Source organism: Rhamphochromis sp. 'chilingali' (assembly GCF_963969265.1).
Source record: "Rhamphochromis sp. 'chilingali' genome assembly, chromosome: 16".
In the NCBI taxonomy this organism is placed as follows: Eukaryota; Metazoa; Chordata; class Actinopteri; order Cichliformes; family Cichlidae; genus Rhamphochromis; species Rhamphochromis sp. 'chilingali'.
In genome coordinates, this window is record NC_137943.1 from 32803319 (window position 1) to 32821804 (window position 18486).

General features: G+C 41.2%; 1 protein-coding gene across 1 annotated transcript; it reads left to right on the forward strand.

Annotated features, from left to right (window-relative positions):
- Positions 1–486: 486 nt before the first annotated feature.
- Positions 487–12779, forward strand: znf622 (zinc finger protein 622). The gene is made up of 7 exons (XM_080907970.1): positions 487–619; positions 1352–1934; positions 2111–2395; positions 2569–2731; positions 2874–2989; positions 3973–4116; positions 11632–12779. Exons 2-7 carry the CDS (start codon positions 1358–1360, stop codon positions 11763–11765), a joined length of 1419 nt encoding a protein of 472 aa, XP_080764096.1. The 5' UTR covers positions 487–619; positions 1352–1357; the 3' UTR covers positions 11766–12779.
- Positions 12780–18486: the final 5707 nt, after the last annotated feature.

Here is an 18486-nt window from a genome sequence, read left to right on the forward strand (position 1 = left end):
AAGATAAGACAGGTGTTGAGAGCAGTGGGAATAAAATCCAACAGTTCAAGCCTATACCCTTTCAGTTGATCACCCAGGTTAAACTGATTACCATCACAGATCTGACTTAAAAACAAAACAAAACCAAAAAATCTGCCCACAGTTAGTGGTTAGCACTATGGCCTCACAGCAAGAATATTTGGGGTTTACCTTGTTTAAATCCACCAGCTGGCCACGTGTCTGCGTGGGTACTCCTGCTTAATCCAAACGTCCAAAGACATGTCTGTGTCTCTTTATATGTCTCTCTCTATATATATATTTAGCTCTCAAGTTGTTTTTCCTCTTTTTTAAAAAAATTTTTTTTTAACGGCTAGCCTTTGTTTTACTTGAGTTTCAGTTCACAATAAAAGCTTTTTGTTGTGAAAGATTAGCCATCCTTGTATAACAGGAACCGTTTTATACACGGTAGGTGGCAGTGATGCGCCAGATCAGAAAAAAACCCCACCACGAAAAGGAAGTTCAAAGTTCACCAGGAAGTCATCCTCGTGTTTTTGTGGTGTAGTTACGGCATTGAGACAGGTGCGCACATACCAGAAAGTGGTTAAAACACCTTTTTCGGAGAAGTCATCTCATTGAACAGGTGAGTAAATATTGGTGGAGAGTCGGTGGTGGTAATGTGCTGCTGTCGTCACCGTTACAAACGTATGATTTTAGCTGCTGTTAGCTTCAGTGTTTGCGGTGAAATGCGTGAAATTTCCGAGCTGGTTTCTGCCCAGTACGTTTATTTCGGAACAGCGCAGCGCCACCGTGTAAACACTGAATGTTGTAGCAGCTATTTTAGATTCAGTGTGCGTGTAGTATCGTTAATAATCTGCGTGGTTAGGTAAACACGTGACTTCACAACGCTAGCCGGCTAATGGCTAGCTCCGTATGCTAACCCTCCTAGCTAACATCCATATACAGACGGGTCATTAAAAATAATGACGTCATCACGTGTCTGAAAAGGAAATGTATAAACATTACACGTGGTTTTCTTTTTTTTAAAAATATGCATTTTATGGTTGTCACATAAAACAACGGTGAATGTTTGTACGTGAAAACGTCGTTTTTTCAGTTAATCTTGCATTTAAAATTCAGATTTTAAGGGCTAATTTTAATGGTATCGTTAAGAAGCATCAGAAAGGGGAAACAAAATAAAACATTTAACAAACTAGACATAACCAACTCCAGAGAACCAACTTTCTTTTAAATAAAATTGTTTACGGCTAAACATCTCTACATTGAGATGCCTGTGATTTTTTTTTTTGTTGTTGTTGTTTTTTTGGGGTTTTTTTGTGCTATATGCTGAAAGTAAACCTACTTGAATCCCCAGGTTCCCATGGCCTCATATACTTGCATCAGCTGCCGAGTAGCTTTCGCAGATGGTGAGGTGCAGCGTGCACACTATAAAACCGACTGGCATCGGTACAACTTGAAGCGGAAGGTGGCCGACATGCCCCCCGTCACTGCTGAAAACTTCCAGGAACGTGTCCTCGCTCAGAGGGCCGCTGCTGACCAGCAGCTGACCGATGCATCAGCCACTGAGTACTGCACCATCTGCAACAAGAAGTTCTCCAGCGCCAATGCTTACCAGAACCACCTGCAGTCCCACAAACACCAACAGGCCGAAAAGCAGACCCTTCTCGCTGCCCAGAAGAGAGTGGAGAAGATGAATGAGAAGAACCTGGAGAAGGGGCTTAGTGATGAAAAGGTGGATAATGACGCAAGGAATAAGGCCCTGCAACAGGCGCTGAAAGAACAGCAGAGATCAAGCCCTGCCAAGCAAGACCATGCACAGACCTCACAAGGAGCAACAAAGCAGAGGACTGAGAAGCTGGATAAACCTCCCAGGATGATGTGGCTGGAGGAGCAAGCCAAGAGGCGAGAAAGAGAAGAAGGTGGCACAGCTGGTGAAGGTGAGCAGATTAAATGAAATAAAAAGCATTTCTCAACTGTCTGAATGTCCTGCCGCACCCACAGAACATTATAAACTGAACGTTGACATCAACACTTGCACTAAATTTAGAGGGGAAAAAGCAGTGAAAATGTCATGTTGTCTTAGTTTGAATGTATTTCCATAAAAATGTTGCAGAAGACTGGGAGGATGTAGATGAAGATGATGAGGGCGATGATGGTGATGAGATGGAGGCAGATGATGAAGAGGAGGTGATGGATCAGGAGGAGGGAGAGTCCACCGCTCTGTCTGACACCCAACCTCCCGCTCTACCCGGCTCCATCCCCGTCACTGACTGCTTGTTCTGTTCCCACCACTCCAAGTCCCTCATGAAGAACGTCACACACATGACCAAAGTCCACAGTTTCTTCATCCCTGATGTGGAGTTCCTCGTAGATCTGAAGGGCCTCATCCGTTACCTCGGTGAGTTTTGACTGTAAAATTGCAGCAGCAAGGCTTGTATTAATATAATGGTGTAGTTACAGAAAGATGTGGTCAGGATTATCACATACATAAAAAATAAAACATTCTTTTGCACATGAATGTTTTTTTTCTTTTGTGCTCTAACAATTTTTTAAAATTTATTTGTTTTACAGGAGAAAAAGTCGGTGCTGGGAACGTGTGCTTATGGTGTAACGAAAAGGGGCGTTCATTTTACTCATCAGAAGCAGTACAGAGTCACATGTTAGACAAAAGCCACTGTAAGCTCTTCACAGATGGCGATGCCGCCCTGGAGTTTGCAGACTTCTATGACTTCAGGTAATAAAGACTTTTAACCAGAGCCTCTCTTTAATGTTTAGCAAATAGGGTCCTTTTTTGTTTAGTGGGAATGGATATAATGCATCTTGCTTCGTTAAACCCATCAAAGGCTCATTGATTTTCACTTTTCTTTTGCCAACAGGAATAGTTACCCTGACAGAAAAGAGGGGGAGGATGCTGAAATGGATGATGAAGAGTTGGCTGATGACAAGAACCTGGAATATGACGACGAGACGATGGAGCTGATGCTCCCTTCAGGTGACTTGAAATGAGATTAGTTTTTATAATTGGAAATCCTGGTCAAGTCTTAAATGTATGTAAAGGAATTATATGAATGCTTGCTCTATAAGCCATAACTCTAAACTTTTCATAGCTAACATAAAAATCGGCACCGATTTGGTTTTTAGTTGGTAATGGGTCACATAGATTCAGACCGCAATGCTGATTGTCCAAATTTAGATATATGCTGTGGTGTATTAACAACAACAACCTGTAAAATAATCACATATAAACAATAATTAATATTTGTAGTCCTTTTGGTCAGGAATGTTGAAATAAATTAATTTGCAAGACTCCACCATTGATTTTTTTGATAGTTTGCTCCGTCTGAAGAATGAAAGTTACTTTCAGTTAACAAGCTGTTGGAATTTGGGGGCTTTAGTAAGAGAAGAACACAAGAAAGATGTGATAAATTCAGATGATTCCAAAATTAAGGAATTAAGGCACATTCTGTAGTTTTAATGATATCTAGTCCTATGAAAATATAACCTGTTCAGACCAACTGCATCAGCTCATAATATCAATAATTTCATAATCATCCCTGTCTGAAATGCTGTGTACATTCTAAATTTACAAATTTGGAACCTATTAAAAACAACAGGCAACATCTTAATGGGTTTAGTAAATTTGGAAAATAATACATATAAGTATGTATTAACTTTGCCGTTTTTGTTGGGATTTTTTGGATAGTAAAAATATTAAATAACTATTACTAAAATCAATGAAAGGGTGAGCCACCAGCAGTACATTTGGATAACTGCTTACTCACTGCTGGCCTCTTCTATTTCCTGTTGATCTTATCTTAAGAAGAAAAATAATTAGCACTTTATCGTTGTCTGATTTGCCTTGTCCGACTGGAAAAACATGGCAGAATTGATTGCTGCTGCAGAACTGCTGAGCAAGTCTTTCTTTAGATTTCTCTGTTGTAACAGAATCCATGTCTTTGCTGTGTGTTTCTTCAGGTGCTAAGATTGGCCACCGCTCTCTTATGAGGTACTACAAACAGCGGTTCGGAGCCCAGCGAGCGGTGGTTCTGACCCACAATAAGAACGCCGTTGGCAGAGTGCTCCGGCAGTACAAATCCCTCGGCTGGGGAGGAGATACAGGTAAGAGTCAGTAAACACTTGTCAAAAAGCATGATATCATTTAGTTAGTAAGTTTTGTCGCAGCTCAATTTATGAATCACTTTTATGACTTTATGACAGTGCAGCCTGCTTGTTCAGCAATGAGTTGTCGACCCTGTTTCCATGTCAAAGCCTTTACTGTGTTAGCTTAGGCTTGTTACTCCTCCACATGCTGCGTAGACTGTGTGCGCCGTTCAGCAGTCATTCTACCCTTGGAGACCATTACTGTTAGCACTATTCTTTTGTAGCAAGCTGAGCTACAAGATGATGATGAAGATGATGGTTAATCAATGATGTTACTATGTCTTAAAAATGCAATAGAAGAAAATAATGATTCTAAGTGTTAAGAGGTTTAGAAAAAGATGTGGCTGTGGAAAGGTTTTTAATAAGAAACATGATTTTCTATAGTGCAGAGCTGAATTTCCTCTGTTTATCCAATCATCTTTGAGGATCTTAGTCCAGATCATTATTCATTGTTGTATCGCTATGCTACAGCCTGCAGCATTATGATTTTCAGTTATTAATCCTTCCTCAATTCTTGTAAATAATACCCAGAAACTCCTGGGAGCTTCATTATTCAGCTGCTGTTGGTGATAAAGGTCAATAATAATAATAATTCCATTTATATAGCCCGATTAAAAACAGAGAGCCAAACAACACACAGCTATACAATAGAATACAATACAATTTTATATAGCACATTAAAACCAGAGGTATGCCAAAGTGCTTCACAGAACCAATTAAGAGCAATAACAGATACAAATACAATTAAAGCTGCAAGCAGCGTTACGATTATTGACAAATGGCATAACAAACATTTCCGAGCTCGAGTCTCATCATGCCTGCGACCTTTGGGAGAGATTGGACATTGTGTTTTTGAGTGACAGCAGATTACTGCTTTTTGGCGAGTGTTTGAAACTCCACGTGTCGCATGACCACCCCGTTTCCCTGAACGTAAAAAGCTTTGCAATTTAACATCACAAAGGTCTTTAGATTCCACGCACTGGAGATCGCGTCAATCTGACGAAATCCCTTGAAGGAGTTCGTCAAAATACGGAGCCTGAAAAGAGGGGAAATGTCCCCAAAATGACACATTAATTTTAAAATGGCTGACTTCCTGTTGGATTTGGGATATTGCTCCAAGAGACTTTTTTGTACATCTTGATATCTTCCATAAGCTTACCAGGTTTCAGACTCGTAGATGAAACACAGAGCAGGGGCTGATGTTTTGACATTTTGTAGGGGGTGCTGTTCAGTTTTGCGCTATTCAATGAAAATGATCACAAAACAAGAGCTTTCATGACATTGGAGCTGTGTGCCAAATTTCAAGACTTTTTGAACTTTCCAAGCCCCTCAAAAACCACTTCATCTTTCATGGTGAACAGCGTTGCCACCAGGGTGTGCCGTTCAGTTTAAAGTCACAATTTTCGCACTGAAGCATCATGATATTCACCGCTTTTGAGGTGGCCACGACGAACCTGTGAAAATCAGTACAACAAAGTGTAAGACATGACATTTCCTGTTCCAACTAGGTGGCGCTCTGCGTATTCCTGACAATGGGCATATCAATCTGTTCAGGGCGGGTCTGGCATCATGTCTGTAAAGTCTGGTACTGATCAGACTGGATTTCATTGAGTTATACTAATTTGTTTCTTCATGGTGAGACATGAAAATTCGCCATGCTGCTGGGGTCACACCCTTTTGCGAAAACTCACAGCTTTCACTGTAACCCAAGACCAACTCCTTAATGCTTTCCTGGAGAATTTTGAGGTTGCATATGTCACCCATCACAATACTGTATCCCAAAGTGTAAAACATGACATTTCCTGTTCCCAAAAGGTGGCGCTCTCCCCGATGTCAAATGTGGCAGTTGAAATATGTTCAGGGGTGGAGCTTTATCATATGTGTGCTCTTTGGTCCAGATCGGACAATGTATGACAGAGTGAGAGGCAATAAGATTTTCATGGCGAGTCATCGAAATTCGCCATGGCGCCACGGCCTCACCGTATCCCGAAAACTCAAAATCTCCGCAATTTAACATGGCCCAGGTGTGTAGTTGACACTGACCAAAGATGAAGTTTATGCAATCAAATCCCAAGGAGGAGTTCGCAGAAGTTCGAGGCATGGAAATGGCAAAATTAGAGCCAAAATGTCACCTTCACTTTTAAATTGCGGACTTCCTGTTGGGTTTGCGTCAATGGGCCCAGTGACTTTTTTGTTCGTCTCGGAATGATACACACGTGTGCCAGATTTCATACATGTAGCTCAAACGATGTGTTCGTAGGGCTGCATTTAACAACGCATAAGTGGCGCTCTAGAGCCATTTCCCAGTGCTCATATGTAAAACAATTAAAATACGAAATTTTTCACCAGACCTGATGCATGTGCAAAATTTCACGAGTTTTTGAGCCCTCAAAAAGGCGCTTGTTTTGCCTGAATAATAATAATAAGAAGAAGAAGAAACGGAGCAGATACAATAGGGCCTTCGCATTCTCAGTGCTCGGGCCCTAAATGGCAATATATTTGCTAACAATAAATCGCAGAGCAGAAGATCAGTGTCAACACAACAAAAAAAACAAAAACGCCACCTTCTGGCACTATTTGGCAACTGAGCTTTACAGTTTAATTCTGAAATACGCTTTTACTCCCCAAATTACTGAGCATTAATATGATTGCTTCCACTGATGTCAGTGCTTGGATGATTATCATTAGGCATCAAAGTTGGACTGGCTCTGCACCAGGACTTGTACTGAGCCAGTGGGAAAGGACTGCCAAAAGAAAAATTCATGCAAAGATTCCCCCCTTAAAACACAAATGGCGATGGACCGAGTAGGTGCCCAGTGGTTGTTATACAATCTAATATTTTGTTGGACCACCTTTAGCAATGCTGCAGACAGGCAGGCACACGGCCCCTACCCTCACTAACAGCTGAAGTAGTTGATGTTCACAACACTGAGCAACACTTTCCAAATGTATATGTATAGTTCTTATCCCAGCTGTAGTAGTTTAATTCTTTTTCTCAATTGTTTTCTTTGCTTGATGCAGACTATTAGTTTGAACCTTCTGAAACAGAATAATCTCTTTTCCACAATCATGGAATATGTCGTCCAACATGGTTTTTTTTTTGTTTGGGGTTTTTTGGGTTTTTTTTTGTTTGTTTGTTTTTTAACCCTCCTGTTATGTTGCGGGTCAGATTGACCCAGAACAGAAGAGATGTCACACGTCATCTGCATCACTACAGAAAACAAAAAAAATAAAAATTATAAAAGAAAATTGTAAAATAATCAATGCCAGTGTTTCTGACACTTTTGGATGAGTAAATTTGCCCCGGGTCAAATTAACCCAGGACCATAAATGGTGTTCCAGGAAACCAACATAACAGGAGGGTTAAATGCGAAGCATCAGTTAGGATTGAAACATATTAGTCACTGTTAATTATGTGGTTCTTACTTATTTACTAAGTTAAACCCATTTGTAAACAGATTTGGTAGCTTTGCTTTGTTTGGCTGTCTTCTGTGGAACAAACTAGACTATTATGCACAGATAGGACCAACAACAGTGCTAGCTGTTTGAAGTTAAGCCACACATGCACAAATGATTAACTGCCATTATTTCAGTCATATAACATTTATATTAATGTATAAAATGTCAACCTTTTTTGGAGTGGTAAAGGCATTTAAAAAAACACTTTTGCTCAATATTTGCAGGGACATATTGAACAATTATTTAGCATCGAGACTCATTTTGGTAAATTTCTTTTTTTTTTTTTTTTTTTTTTGCCTGTCCCGTTTGGCTCTTTTGCCATCAGAATTGTTGTCTAAAGGCAAAGAAAGATGCCCAACGGATTTACTTTACCAAATTGACCATCCCAGCCTTGCCATAATGGTCCATTTGATTCACCTTTTATTGTTTATTTTATTTTCACTTACTGAACATGGGACAGACTTGACTGGGGGAAAGAAGGGGAGAAAGAAAGAGGGAAAGAGAAACAGCTGAGAAGAGGGACGGGGAAGAAGGGCAAAAACCAACAGAATGAGCAGAAAAAGAAGAAAAAAAGAAAAGAAAATGCATATATCAATCACCTGGATCACCTGCTGAGAAAGAAAAAAGAAAACAAGCAGAAGAGAACAAGAGTAATAGAATAAACAGCATCACAATGATATATGGGAATATGACAGTAAATACTAAATATTAAACATTATTGTGCAGCACATAAGATCAACAGAACACAGTGTGCTTTGAGGTAGGAGCCAAAAAGGGTGTAGTTTGTGGGTGTGATCACCTGTGTGTACACCTGTGAGCATGGACGCGCTTGTTTTTTGTTTTTTAAAAGGTTCCTTCATGTAATGATCTGCTAGAGGGTGTGGGGGGGGGCACAGCCCCGTCCTCCAGGGCATGAAGCAGGTATGGAGGAGATCAAAACTCCAGACATCCAGAGGCCCCCAGAACACAAGAGACCAAGGAAGACCAACAGAGGGGCAGCCGCGCCACTGTCCCGGAAAGAGCTGAGGAGAGTCCCAGATGAGGGCTCACTCAGCAGCCGCGGAGCAGAAGCCAGGGGGAGTTGCAGTGACGCGCCCGTGAGCTCCGCCGGCAGCCAGCCGTGCCTGAGTGACCGAGCCCCAGGCCGAGAGGCTGGGGGCACCCCACCTCCGAAGTGGCCCGAGCAAGCCCCAGGCTCCAGGCCCCGATAAGCGGCCGCCAAGGAGTGAGCCGGTGTGTACCTGGACGCCCATCCCCGGACACAAAGAACCACCAACGCACCGACGTCTGAGGGAGTCCGCCACTGGCAGGGGAAGTGGTGGTAGGGGGAGATAGGCCTCCATACCTTGGAGGGCCTGAGATGTCCCCAGAGAGGTGGCGCCTGACACCCAACCTGACATATAGACACAGACATACAGGCACACACATATACAAACATCCATTCCCACCCTCATGCTCTCATATGCACTTACTCCACACTCAACCGACGTGGAGACAGACATAAAGAGACGCTGTACACACGATCACACTCCCCAAGCGTACTCTAAGCCCCGGGTCTAGGTACCCTTGCCCCTGGAGGGGGGGGAACTGCACCCAGACCCAGGTGGTGTTACCCTTTTCCCTGCGGTGGGGGGAGGCAGACCGCCCCGACTCCGCAGCAGCAGGGAGGCCCCACACTCCAGACCGCAGTCGGACGGCCAACTCCTCCTCCTAGCCCCCCCGCTCCAGCAGGTCGCAGAGAACGGGGGTGAGAGAAGACTCCAAACCTCCCTCCACCCGCTCATTGTAGTGTTGATGCATGTGTGTTCTAAGGTGCATTTAAAACCCAGGAGGGCATGGAGCTACCTGCCAGAGAGCAGCAGGTAAGCGCATGGTCCCTCCTGCTAGCCCTCAATGTCTACGTGTATTTAAAATTGAGAGGTGGGCAACGACGCCAGGGGTGGGGTGTACACCCTGATGGTACTTTGGATTCCGTGTATCGTGCCCACCCCCAAGATCCTATATGTACGTGTAATGAGAGTGTGAGTAATGTGAATGTCTAAGTTGTGGGATAAAATTGAGGCAGAGGCAGCCAGAAGGGGACAGAGGGGGGGGGGTGGCCTCCTCTGCACCCTGGTGACATACCCCTAACTCCAAGGTGGGTGGTTGTGATGGAGCGGGAAGAGGGAGGCAGCTGGAGATGGGGAGGGAAGGAAGGGAGGGGCAAGTGACCCCTCCCTGGGGCCAGCTCCCCCGCTGACCCCAGTAGGCACCCCCATACTCCGCGACCCACCAGGGAAAGGGGGCCCAGGCCCATCCAGACCGGGGCCCAGCGCAGCAGCGCCTCCCGGCTAGGGCTGGGTATCGTCACTGATTTCTAGAATCGATTCAATTCCGATTCACAAGGTCCCGAATCGATTCGATCCACGATTCGATTTAATTCGATTCGATTTAAATCTGGGAAATTTTGACAGTCAGAGATATAATTCAGATCAGGACATTTACATATTTTTGTATCTATAAAAAGGAAGCTGACACTCTCAAGACTTTATCCAAGGTGTGAGCATCACAGCAGATGCCTTTGTGTCAAAGTAGCTGAAGATAAAACACAGAAAAACATGTAGGTGATTTTCCTGGCCTGGGATTTTATAAAAATATTCTGCAGTACATCAAAAACGAAAGAAAACCATTAATTAATGAACATTACCTCTGACGTTACAGCGGTTTTATTAGAGACATGGCTAAGCATTTTGCATTTTGAATAATTTTAAAAAGTTTCAATTTGTTCAGTATTGAACAGCAGAAATGAGGTTTTCTTTTCGGAAGAATGTAAAAGGGGAAAAAACAGCGGCCGACAGCGCTGTAAGCAACAGTAGACTTGTGTAACAAGCAAGCGAATAATGAAGAAAGCGAAACTGTTCGAGAGAGGGGGGGGGGGGGGAGAGAGAGAGAGGGAGAGAGGGAGAGAGAGAGAGCTGCGCATCGCAATGGAAGCAAAACAGTAAAAGAGTGAATTCATGACGATGTTTATGTGAAGCGTTTGGATCTTCTTTTGCTGCTGATTCGGTCAATATTGTTTGGAGAGAGATCAAACTAACAGCTTTAGAATCAGCGCATAAAGGGCGTGAACACAAAGCGCGGACCCGGATCAGCGAGCTGTCGGCTTTCAGCCCCGACTGTGAGAAAGGCGACATCTAACTGATTCTGATCCGCGGGTCGCGCTGTGTGTTTAAGTCTATGTGCAGAATCCCTGTACCTGCTCTCATTTACTGTTTGGTGGTTCTTGAAATTATGTGAGATGTCACCAGAGATTCTGGCATTTCGGACAAAATAAATTTATATTAAAAAATCGATTCAGGATTTTAATGAATCGATTTTACGTTATCCAAGCCAGAATCGATTTTAATCGATTATAAAAACCCACCCCTACTCCCGGCCCCACAGAGCCCAGGACAGTCCACCCAACCCCACCACAGAGAAAACTGCACCCACCCCACCATCCACTCTTCTTCCAGACTACATAAGACAATAAACACCCAGGCTGAGATCTTCCTCCACCTCTCCTGTATCTCCCCCTCCTGTAGAGAGATTTTGGTAAATTTCTAAGGAGTTCCACAGAGCATTGTTTGATGGCTTTAGATGTCGTTGGCTTTGCATGTTTCTCCTCTCTTTGCTGCACACTTTGGTGGCCCTGCTCCATGCAGCTCATCGCAGACTGTCCCATTTGGGCTGTTAAATAATGGCAACAATTTTTAGCTTTATTACTGTGGCCAGAAGGCGAACGTGTTACATTTTACTTGCAAATAATAATGAAAATGTATATTTTAAGACCAAAAAAATGGTCACAAGAATCACTTATGACAAAATGTTAGCTTTACTGTTTTAATTTAAATTTGTGTCATTTGCTGCTGTCTGTGGTCGATGTGACACCTTGTGCTCATTGTTTATCAAATTTTAACTGAGAAAACCTCTGCGATTTGATATTCTGACACACTGCTCACATGTTACTAACTCCCTCATCTTTCTGTCTCTTAGGTAACAGTGCCCTCAATCAGAAACAGAAAGACATGCAGTATGTACAGATGATGAAGTCCAAGTGGATGCTGAAGATGGGCATAAGCCACAACACCATCAAGCAGAAGCACTTCAGAGCCCAAGTTATTTTCTAAACTCGGACTGAATAACAGGACGGAGCTAAATGAGAAAAGGACTGGCAAGCTCTGAAGTTTAACATCTTCACTAACTCCAAGAAATCAGGCAGATGTCCTTGAACAGTGGTAGGAACAGAAATCGGGCTCGTCAAACGCACAGACTGTATGAAAAGGATGGATGTGGCCATTGTGTCACTCACTGGTTTGTGAAGTCTTGTTTTTAAGCCTCAAACACAGAAAATTGTCAGTCACACTTTTAAGCGAGATGTCATAAGTAATGTGTGGATTAGACCAGGAAACCAAAAGATACTACAGGGTTATACTCTGGATCCTTATTTATCACAGGGTAGCCAAGACCTCAAATTATGTTCTTCTTCATCAACTATTTTACTCTAAATACGACCAAGATTCCCAAAATTTAAAATGTTGTGTTAAATATGAGTTGAAACCAGTGAATGCTCATCAGAAAAGGTCATAGATAAAGTGAAAAAATGCAGGTTTCAAGCATTTCTCCATTGGGTCCACCCATCTTTTGTGTACAGCCTATACTGAAAACCTGATTACAGTCATTCTTTGTTGCGTTTAAAGTAATGCACTAATGCCAGTTTTGAGGGTTGACGATTGCAGGGAATCTTTGATGTGGTAAATCTTTATCTTTGATCTTCGATAAAGCTTCTTGAATTTTTTAGAGCCTTTAATTTACTTTGGTAAAAAAAATCATCTGTCATCTCTCAAATGCTGCTGTACAAAGTGCAGGTTCTCTGTAAATCTCCTTGAAATTGTGATAGAGATCCTGGAAGCTCTTATCGACTTCATTTTGAAAACGGCCTGTTTGAAAACAGATCAAGGACACGAATCACACTTATGAGTTCTTTTTGAAATTATATAAATCCTGTAAAAGCTACATTACATAAATGATAAGAAACTGTTTTAATACTTTGGACAAAACTTATTTAACTGATAGGATTTCATCTTTGTCGTTCAACATGATCGGAACCAATTCAACTAAATAAATGTTTGATATTTACCGCATACATCGCAGTCTTCCTGATGCAATGTTTCCTTACTTTTTATATTTTGTGTTTAAATAGAAAAAAACTGAATCTTTAAAATCAGCATTGTTTTGTTTGTGCTTAAATCAATCAACTCCTCATCCTTTCAACAATGTGACGATTGCTTCGCTTCCAACTAGATGAAACAGGCCCTTCATATGAGACATACAGTCAGGTGCATACGTTTTGTACAGTTACCACAGTGGATTTTGAAGCAAAAAAATATTTATAGTTGGGCAAAAGAATGATATATCGTGATAACGTCAGTCTGTCTGGAGGTTTCTTCGTCTTAATAGCGTTCTGTTTCTCTCACGTCCCTAATTGTTGTTCGGGGATCGTCTGATTGTTGGGGGTTTTCAATCTCAGAAATCGGGTATTTACATTGGAATATAAAGTGCCTTTCAGCCAAATGCTGATGTAAATGGACACTTATGCAACTTCAAAATAATTCTGTTCACCTAAATATTTTGAAGACAGCCTCTTAGGCCCAAGACTAGTCTCAAGATCAGAGCTTCTTCAACTGCAGGACGAGGACTTACGTGGTATCGTACAGGTGATTGCAATGTTGTGGTTGATGGATATACAACTATCATTAAGTCCAGTTCACAACAGTGGTTGAAGTTGGCAGTTATGACATATTTACTACCACATTTCTCTTCTTTGTTTCCCATTTATGTTTTTCTATCATTTTTAATTCACCACAGTCAGAGAAGCAACACCTCACTTCACAAGTATTTACTCTTATCAATGACACTTGGATGCTTGTTACTATATTTATTCTTTTTCATTTATGAGAAATTTGAAAACACTTTTTTTCCTCACTGTGACATTGCAATTTTCCTCCCATGATCACTCTGCTGCTTTCAGATACGTCAGATTTATCAATGACTCTGAGCCTCGTGCAGATGATGTAATCGAAAGCCGATTGGGCTTCGGCAGGATGCTGACCCACCGCACTGCCACATTAATGAGCTCAGTTACTCCATTTGTTTGTGGTGCTCCACTTTATCTTTGGCAGGCTCTCCACTTCCTTTCGTCGGCTGGGAGAGTGTTTGCGGCTCGATGGTTTCAGGGGTTTAGGGCTCTTTGCCCGTACAGCACACCACTGTTTGACATAGTCGACAGGAAAAGCAGAGGAGGAGGGGCCATGCAGACTGGCCGACGGCGAGAAGGAGACTAATTGATCAGGATGACGTGGAGAGGGATGGGGCAGATGGCTAAGAAGCGTTAGCACTGTGGAAGTCATTGGAGGAGGTGATGCTAACTAGACAGACTTCTTTCTGATGGTTGATACAGGTTGTTTTAGAAGCTGATGATATAGAACACTGTCTCATTGAACATTTTTGTGACAAATCTACCTCAGGGTGTTTTTGTGAAATTAAAATGGAATTAAATAAACCAAATTCATGTAAAGACCCCTCCTCCCAAACGAATTAGCAGCTTATTTTCATTAGGGGGTGTGTTTTTTGTTTCATCCGCTTAAAAATTGAGTGATTAAAGAGATTTGAATGATTGGATCATAGCTGGGCTTGATTATCTTCCCCCTCACTTTCATGGAAATAATTATTTTTAGTCATGCTGGCAGCATGGCTTCAGGACAGCAGTGTCCATCAGCCTGTCCACCAGTTTAGTCCAGACTGAGATATCTAAGATCATACTGGCACTAAATCTCATGCAGATATTATTTTTCCACAGAGGTTGAATCTGATCCACTTTCACAATTCACCGACGTTTCCCCTCGCACCATAGTGAGAGTAACATCTTTTGTTTTGAGTGAAATGTCTTTGGTATTGGATGGTGTTCCTTAATCTTTCTCACTCTCGGGATGAGTCGTAGAACGTAGCAATTATCTTTGAGATCAGGTCAGAATTTTTGTTTATCCAATAATTATTTCATAAATGGATATTTCTAATGATTCTCCCTTCAGTACCAACAGTGTTTCAGTTGATATAAAAGGTGACAATGAAAAAAAACCAACATACGGTGTCCTAATAGTGTGTTGGACCAGTACCTAACTCCATAACAGCTTCAAAGCTCCATTGGTTCCTCAAGTCTCTGGAACTCTAATCGATGGTGTACGCAGTTCTTCCAAATGATATTCTTTCATTCTGTATGTTTAAGTTGGAGAGCACTGTCGGGCACTCCCATCTGTGTTCAGATATGTTCACATTATGTTGATACTCAAACCCCATTGCTGGAGCCATTTTCATTTTGGATGAGACCCCTCCTATTAGAATAGAAATGTTTCATCACAGGATAAAAGATGATCACTCAGAATACCTTTGTATAGATTTGCACAAGAAAAGTGGAGCGAAAAGCATGCTAGCAAAATTCCCCTCCCAGCAAAGCAGAGTGACAAAATCCTCTCACTGTACCTTCACCTGAAATGATCACTGGTAAATGTAATCGTACTTGGAGCTAAACTCATAGACTTGCATAAAGGATGGATGTAGCCACCATTACATCCTCTACTGGTTGGGAATTTTTAGAGTTGGACCTGACAGTGAAACCGATGCCATCATTGGGTAACAATGTCTTGGCCACACTGTAAAACACTCAAGATGGAAAAACCTGACAAAAAAGGATTTCATATTGATCTCTTATATCTGATGTAAAATGCATCAGTCTATAATTTGTTTGGCATAACTGAAGCAGTTTATGAAAGTCTGACTTATCACAACTGTGGTTTTAAGACAAATTGAATTGATCCTTTTTGATTCTATGGATCGTAATTTGCAAAATAACCATATTGTATTAAATAGGACTTACTGTCTACAGTTCATTATGTGTTAAAAAGTGAAAAACTACAACAGGAGTGCTATGCTAGAGATGCTCCACCTAGCATCGTCTCCATAGCCTTTATTCTCCCACAAATCGTGACCATAGTAATAAAACATAAGTGCATTTATTAACCATTTAAAAGCTTATACTGAGGCTGCAGAATGGCTCTAAAAATAGTTTTGTCAATCAGAGGTCAGCTCAAGGCAAGAGTTTCGATTTCTGTCTATTTTAGATGCTATACGAGTCAGCTGTTAAATCCCTTGCAATACTTAAAACTGTCAAACTTTCTTTATTCATTTATGAATTTATTGCAGCTCTTCTGACTGAATCATAACTTTAATAACATTATTTTTCTTCTTTCTCCTCAAGACAGCAAAAGTGACTTTTTACAACCTGGCAACAAAAAGGATTTCATGCCTTGTGTCTATAACTCGTTTAGCTTAAGTAATTAATGAATTTCTGAATTATTAGAACTGCTGTTTTTAGACAAATTATAAAATATTTACAGACAAAACTAAAAATATGAAAGAAAATTTCAGTTTCTCTGTCTGAATTCATTAGGAAGATTGGCGCCGCCCCATCAGGCAGAAGGTTAAACTCAAAAGTAGATTCAGAGACGGCCTAAGTCACCACCCCTCCTAAACACAATGTGTTGAGAAGCAGTTCACCCGGCCCTCCCTGCTCTCAGCACGATCCCGGTCTCCCTCTGAGCTCTGGGGACCTGGTATTGATCGGTGTCTCGTAGGTAGTGATTGGACATGAGTGGATAATTTCCTTTGCTGCATTAGAGTCCATTACTGGCCTGCTCCCCGGAAAGCGATAGACATCCTCAAAAAAAAAAAAAAATGAGAGAGAAGATTCTTCTTGGAAAAGCAGTCTCCGACAAATGATTCGCCAGCTGAGGCTCCTTGAACTTTATTATCAGGTCCATTTGGAGGATGATAATAGATACTGGGTAACAGCAAAGGAGGATCTGGCATTAACTGAGACGTTTTCTGTCCTTTTCTCAAGCCTGGGGGTGTTGCGTATGTTAAACAAGAAAAACAAAGATGAAATAAAGCTGATATATACAGACACAGAATTATATTCATTCAGAGAAAGAATCCCAGCTGAGTTTTAACCTTTACAGACTTCCTCCCACGGAGGCCGAGCAGGACTATTCTCAGCTTGAGAGTCTCTCTCAGAGCTCCTCGGGAGCGTTTGTTTTGCTGGGTGAATCATTACTCATTGCCACCGTGACATCCTTTGTTTCATTCTCCTGTTTCTTCTTACTCACTGGGATCCTTTTTCTTCACGTTCGAGTGGAAATTGTGACGCAGCAAGGCTCTATATTTACTAAAAGAAAGAAAAAAAGAGGGGGGTGGGTAGCTGCTGAATGAGAAACATTGATATGCTGAATATGAACACAAATACACTCCCACAGGGGCATGAAACACAGAAAAAGAGCTTACACTGACAACTACTCTGGATTGTCATGCATGAAATTCCAACGAGCTTCTCCCATATGGAAAGTCTTTCCTTTTTTTGAAGAAATGGTTTTGATGACTTCTTCAAATTTCGTCCAGCTGGTTAGATATTAAAATGAGGTTCACATTTGAAAATGTCTGTTTTAAATAATGATGCATGTATGTATTTAAAGGTTTATATAAAGCTTGTTATTTTTGCAGTAGTGGATTAAAACTGTTACACAGAAACGTATTGAAAAAGCTTGTGTCTCAGCCCAGGCTTCATCTGTGCTGTGGAAACTGAGCCAAAATATTTAAACTCCCCCTCGGAGGGCAGATATACTTGTAAGCAATAATGCAGATTGTAGACTAAGACCCCGTGTTCGATTTAAATCAATAACTGCCCTTTACAATTTATAAAGAGTTGTATCCTGCACAGAACAAATATCAAGTCATCTCCAAAACCATATCTAGAAACCAACTCATTTAACCCACCAGTCTCAGCTAACCTGAACTGGCTAAATTCTAGTAAAATACTTCAGCTTAACTTCATGACATTATTTGTGATTTGCTCAAATTTGATTTGAGGATATTTCTTTGCTGTTTGTTTTTAGCATGTAATTAAAGATAATTCCACCACCCGCTCGTTATTTACATTTGTTTTAAGCTTAAAGCTTTATTAAAACTGCAAAATTTCTCAGTGTGTTGAAGGAAATGGGGTAAACCTTTAGGCATTACAGGGATCTGAAGCAGACATTAGATTTATTGCTCCTGTAACATCAGATACCCCATTGGTATCCTTTTCTATTCATTTCTAAGGAGGCTATCTTACCCCTCACCTGTATATAAATGGCATCCAGGGTCTACGTAAAGATCCATAAAACAAATACTTTTACTGTCATCACTGTGATCACCAGAGTGCAAGAACGTGTTAAAGAAGCCTGTGATACTAGTACAAGTTTTTCACATAACTGCATATAATTAACATTTGTCTCCCACAAACTCACAGAACCCAGCTTTAGTGGATCTATAAAATTAAAGGTAAAATAAAGTTTAAATGGCTTGTTTCAGGTAATAGGTTAACTATAAATTACACAAAGCTACAATGCCAGAGTCCTAAGACTAGAAATAAGCAGCTGGAAACGAGTATAATAAGTCACATTTAACTTCTTGTTAACATACTGAAGTTTAACTTTAAGACCATTAGCTGGCTGTTAGAACACTTCTCCACGTGGCCCCAAAACAACCATCAAAAGACACTTTCCTATAATGGATACTCATGGAATAACTAATGAAATGACCTTACCCTGTCAAATGCTCCTTAAATGCAATCAGGACCTTTAAAACAAACACTGTTTGTGACTCTATCATCACCAGAACCCAAGATCAAGAAGTGAGAAAGATTTTTTTTTTTTTTTTTTTTTTTTTGGCCTGTCCCGTTTGGCTCCTTTGCCATCAGAA

Bases quoted from the DNA above. Each gene is read 5' to 3' on its own strand.
- znf622 (XM_080907970.1), top strand. From the start codon at position 1,358: ATGGCCTCATATACTTGCATCAGCTGCCGAGTAGCTTTCGCAGATGGT. The intron at 2,732-2,873 runs GTAATAAAGACT...TTTTGCCAACAG, and splicing joins GCAGACTTCTATGACTTCAG to GAATAGTTACCCTGACAGAA. The intron at 2,990-3,972 runs GTGACTTGAAAT...GTGTTTCTTCAG, and splicing joins GGAGCTGATGCTCCCTTCAG to GTGCTAAGATTGGCCACCGC.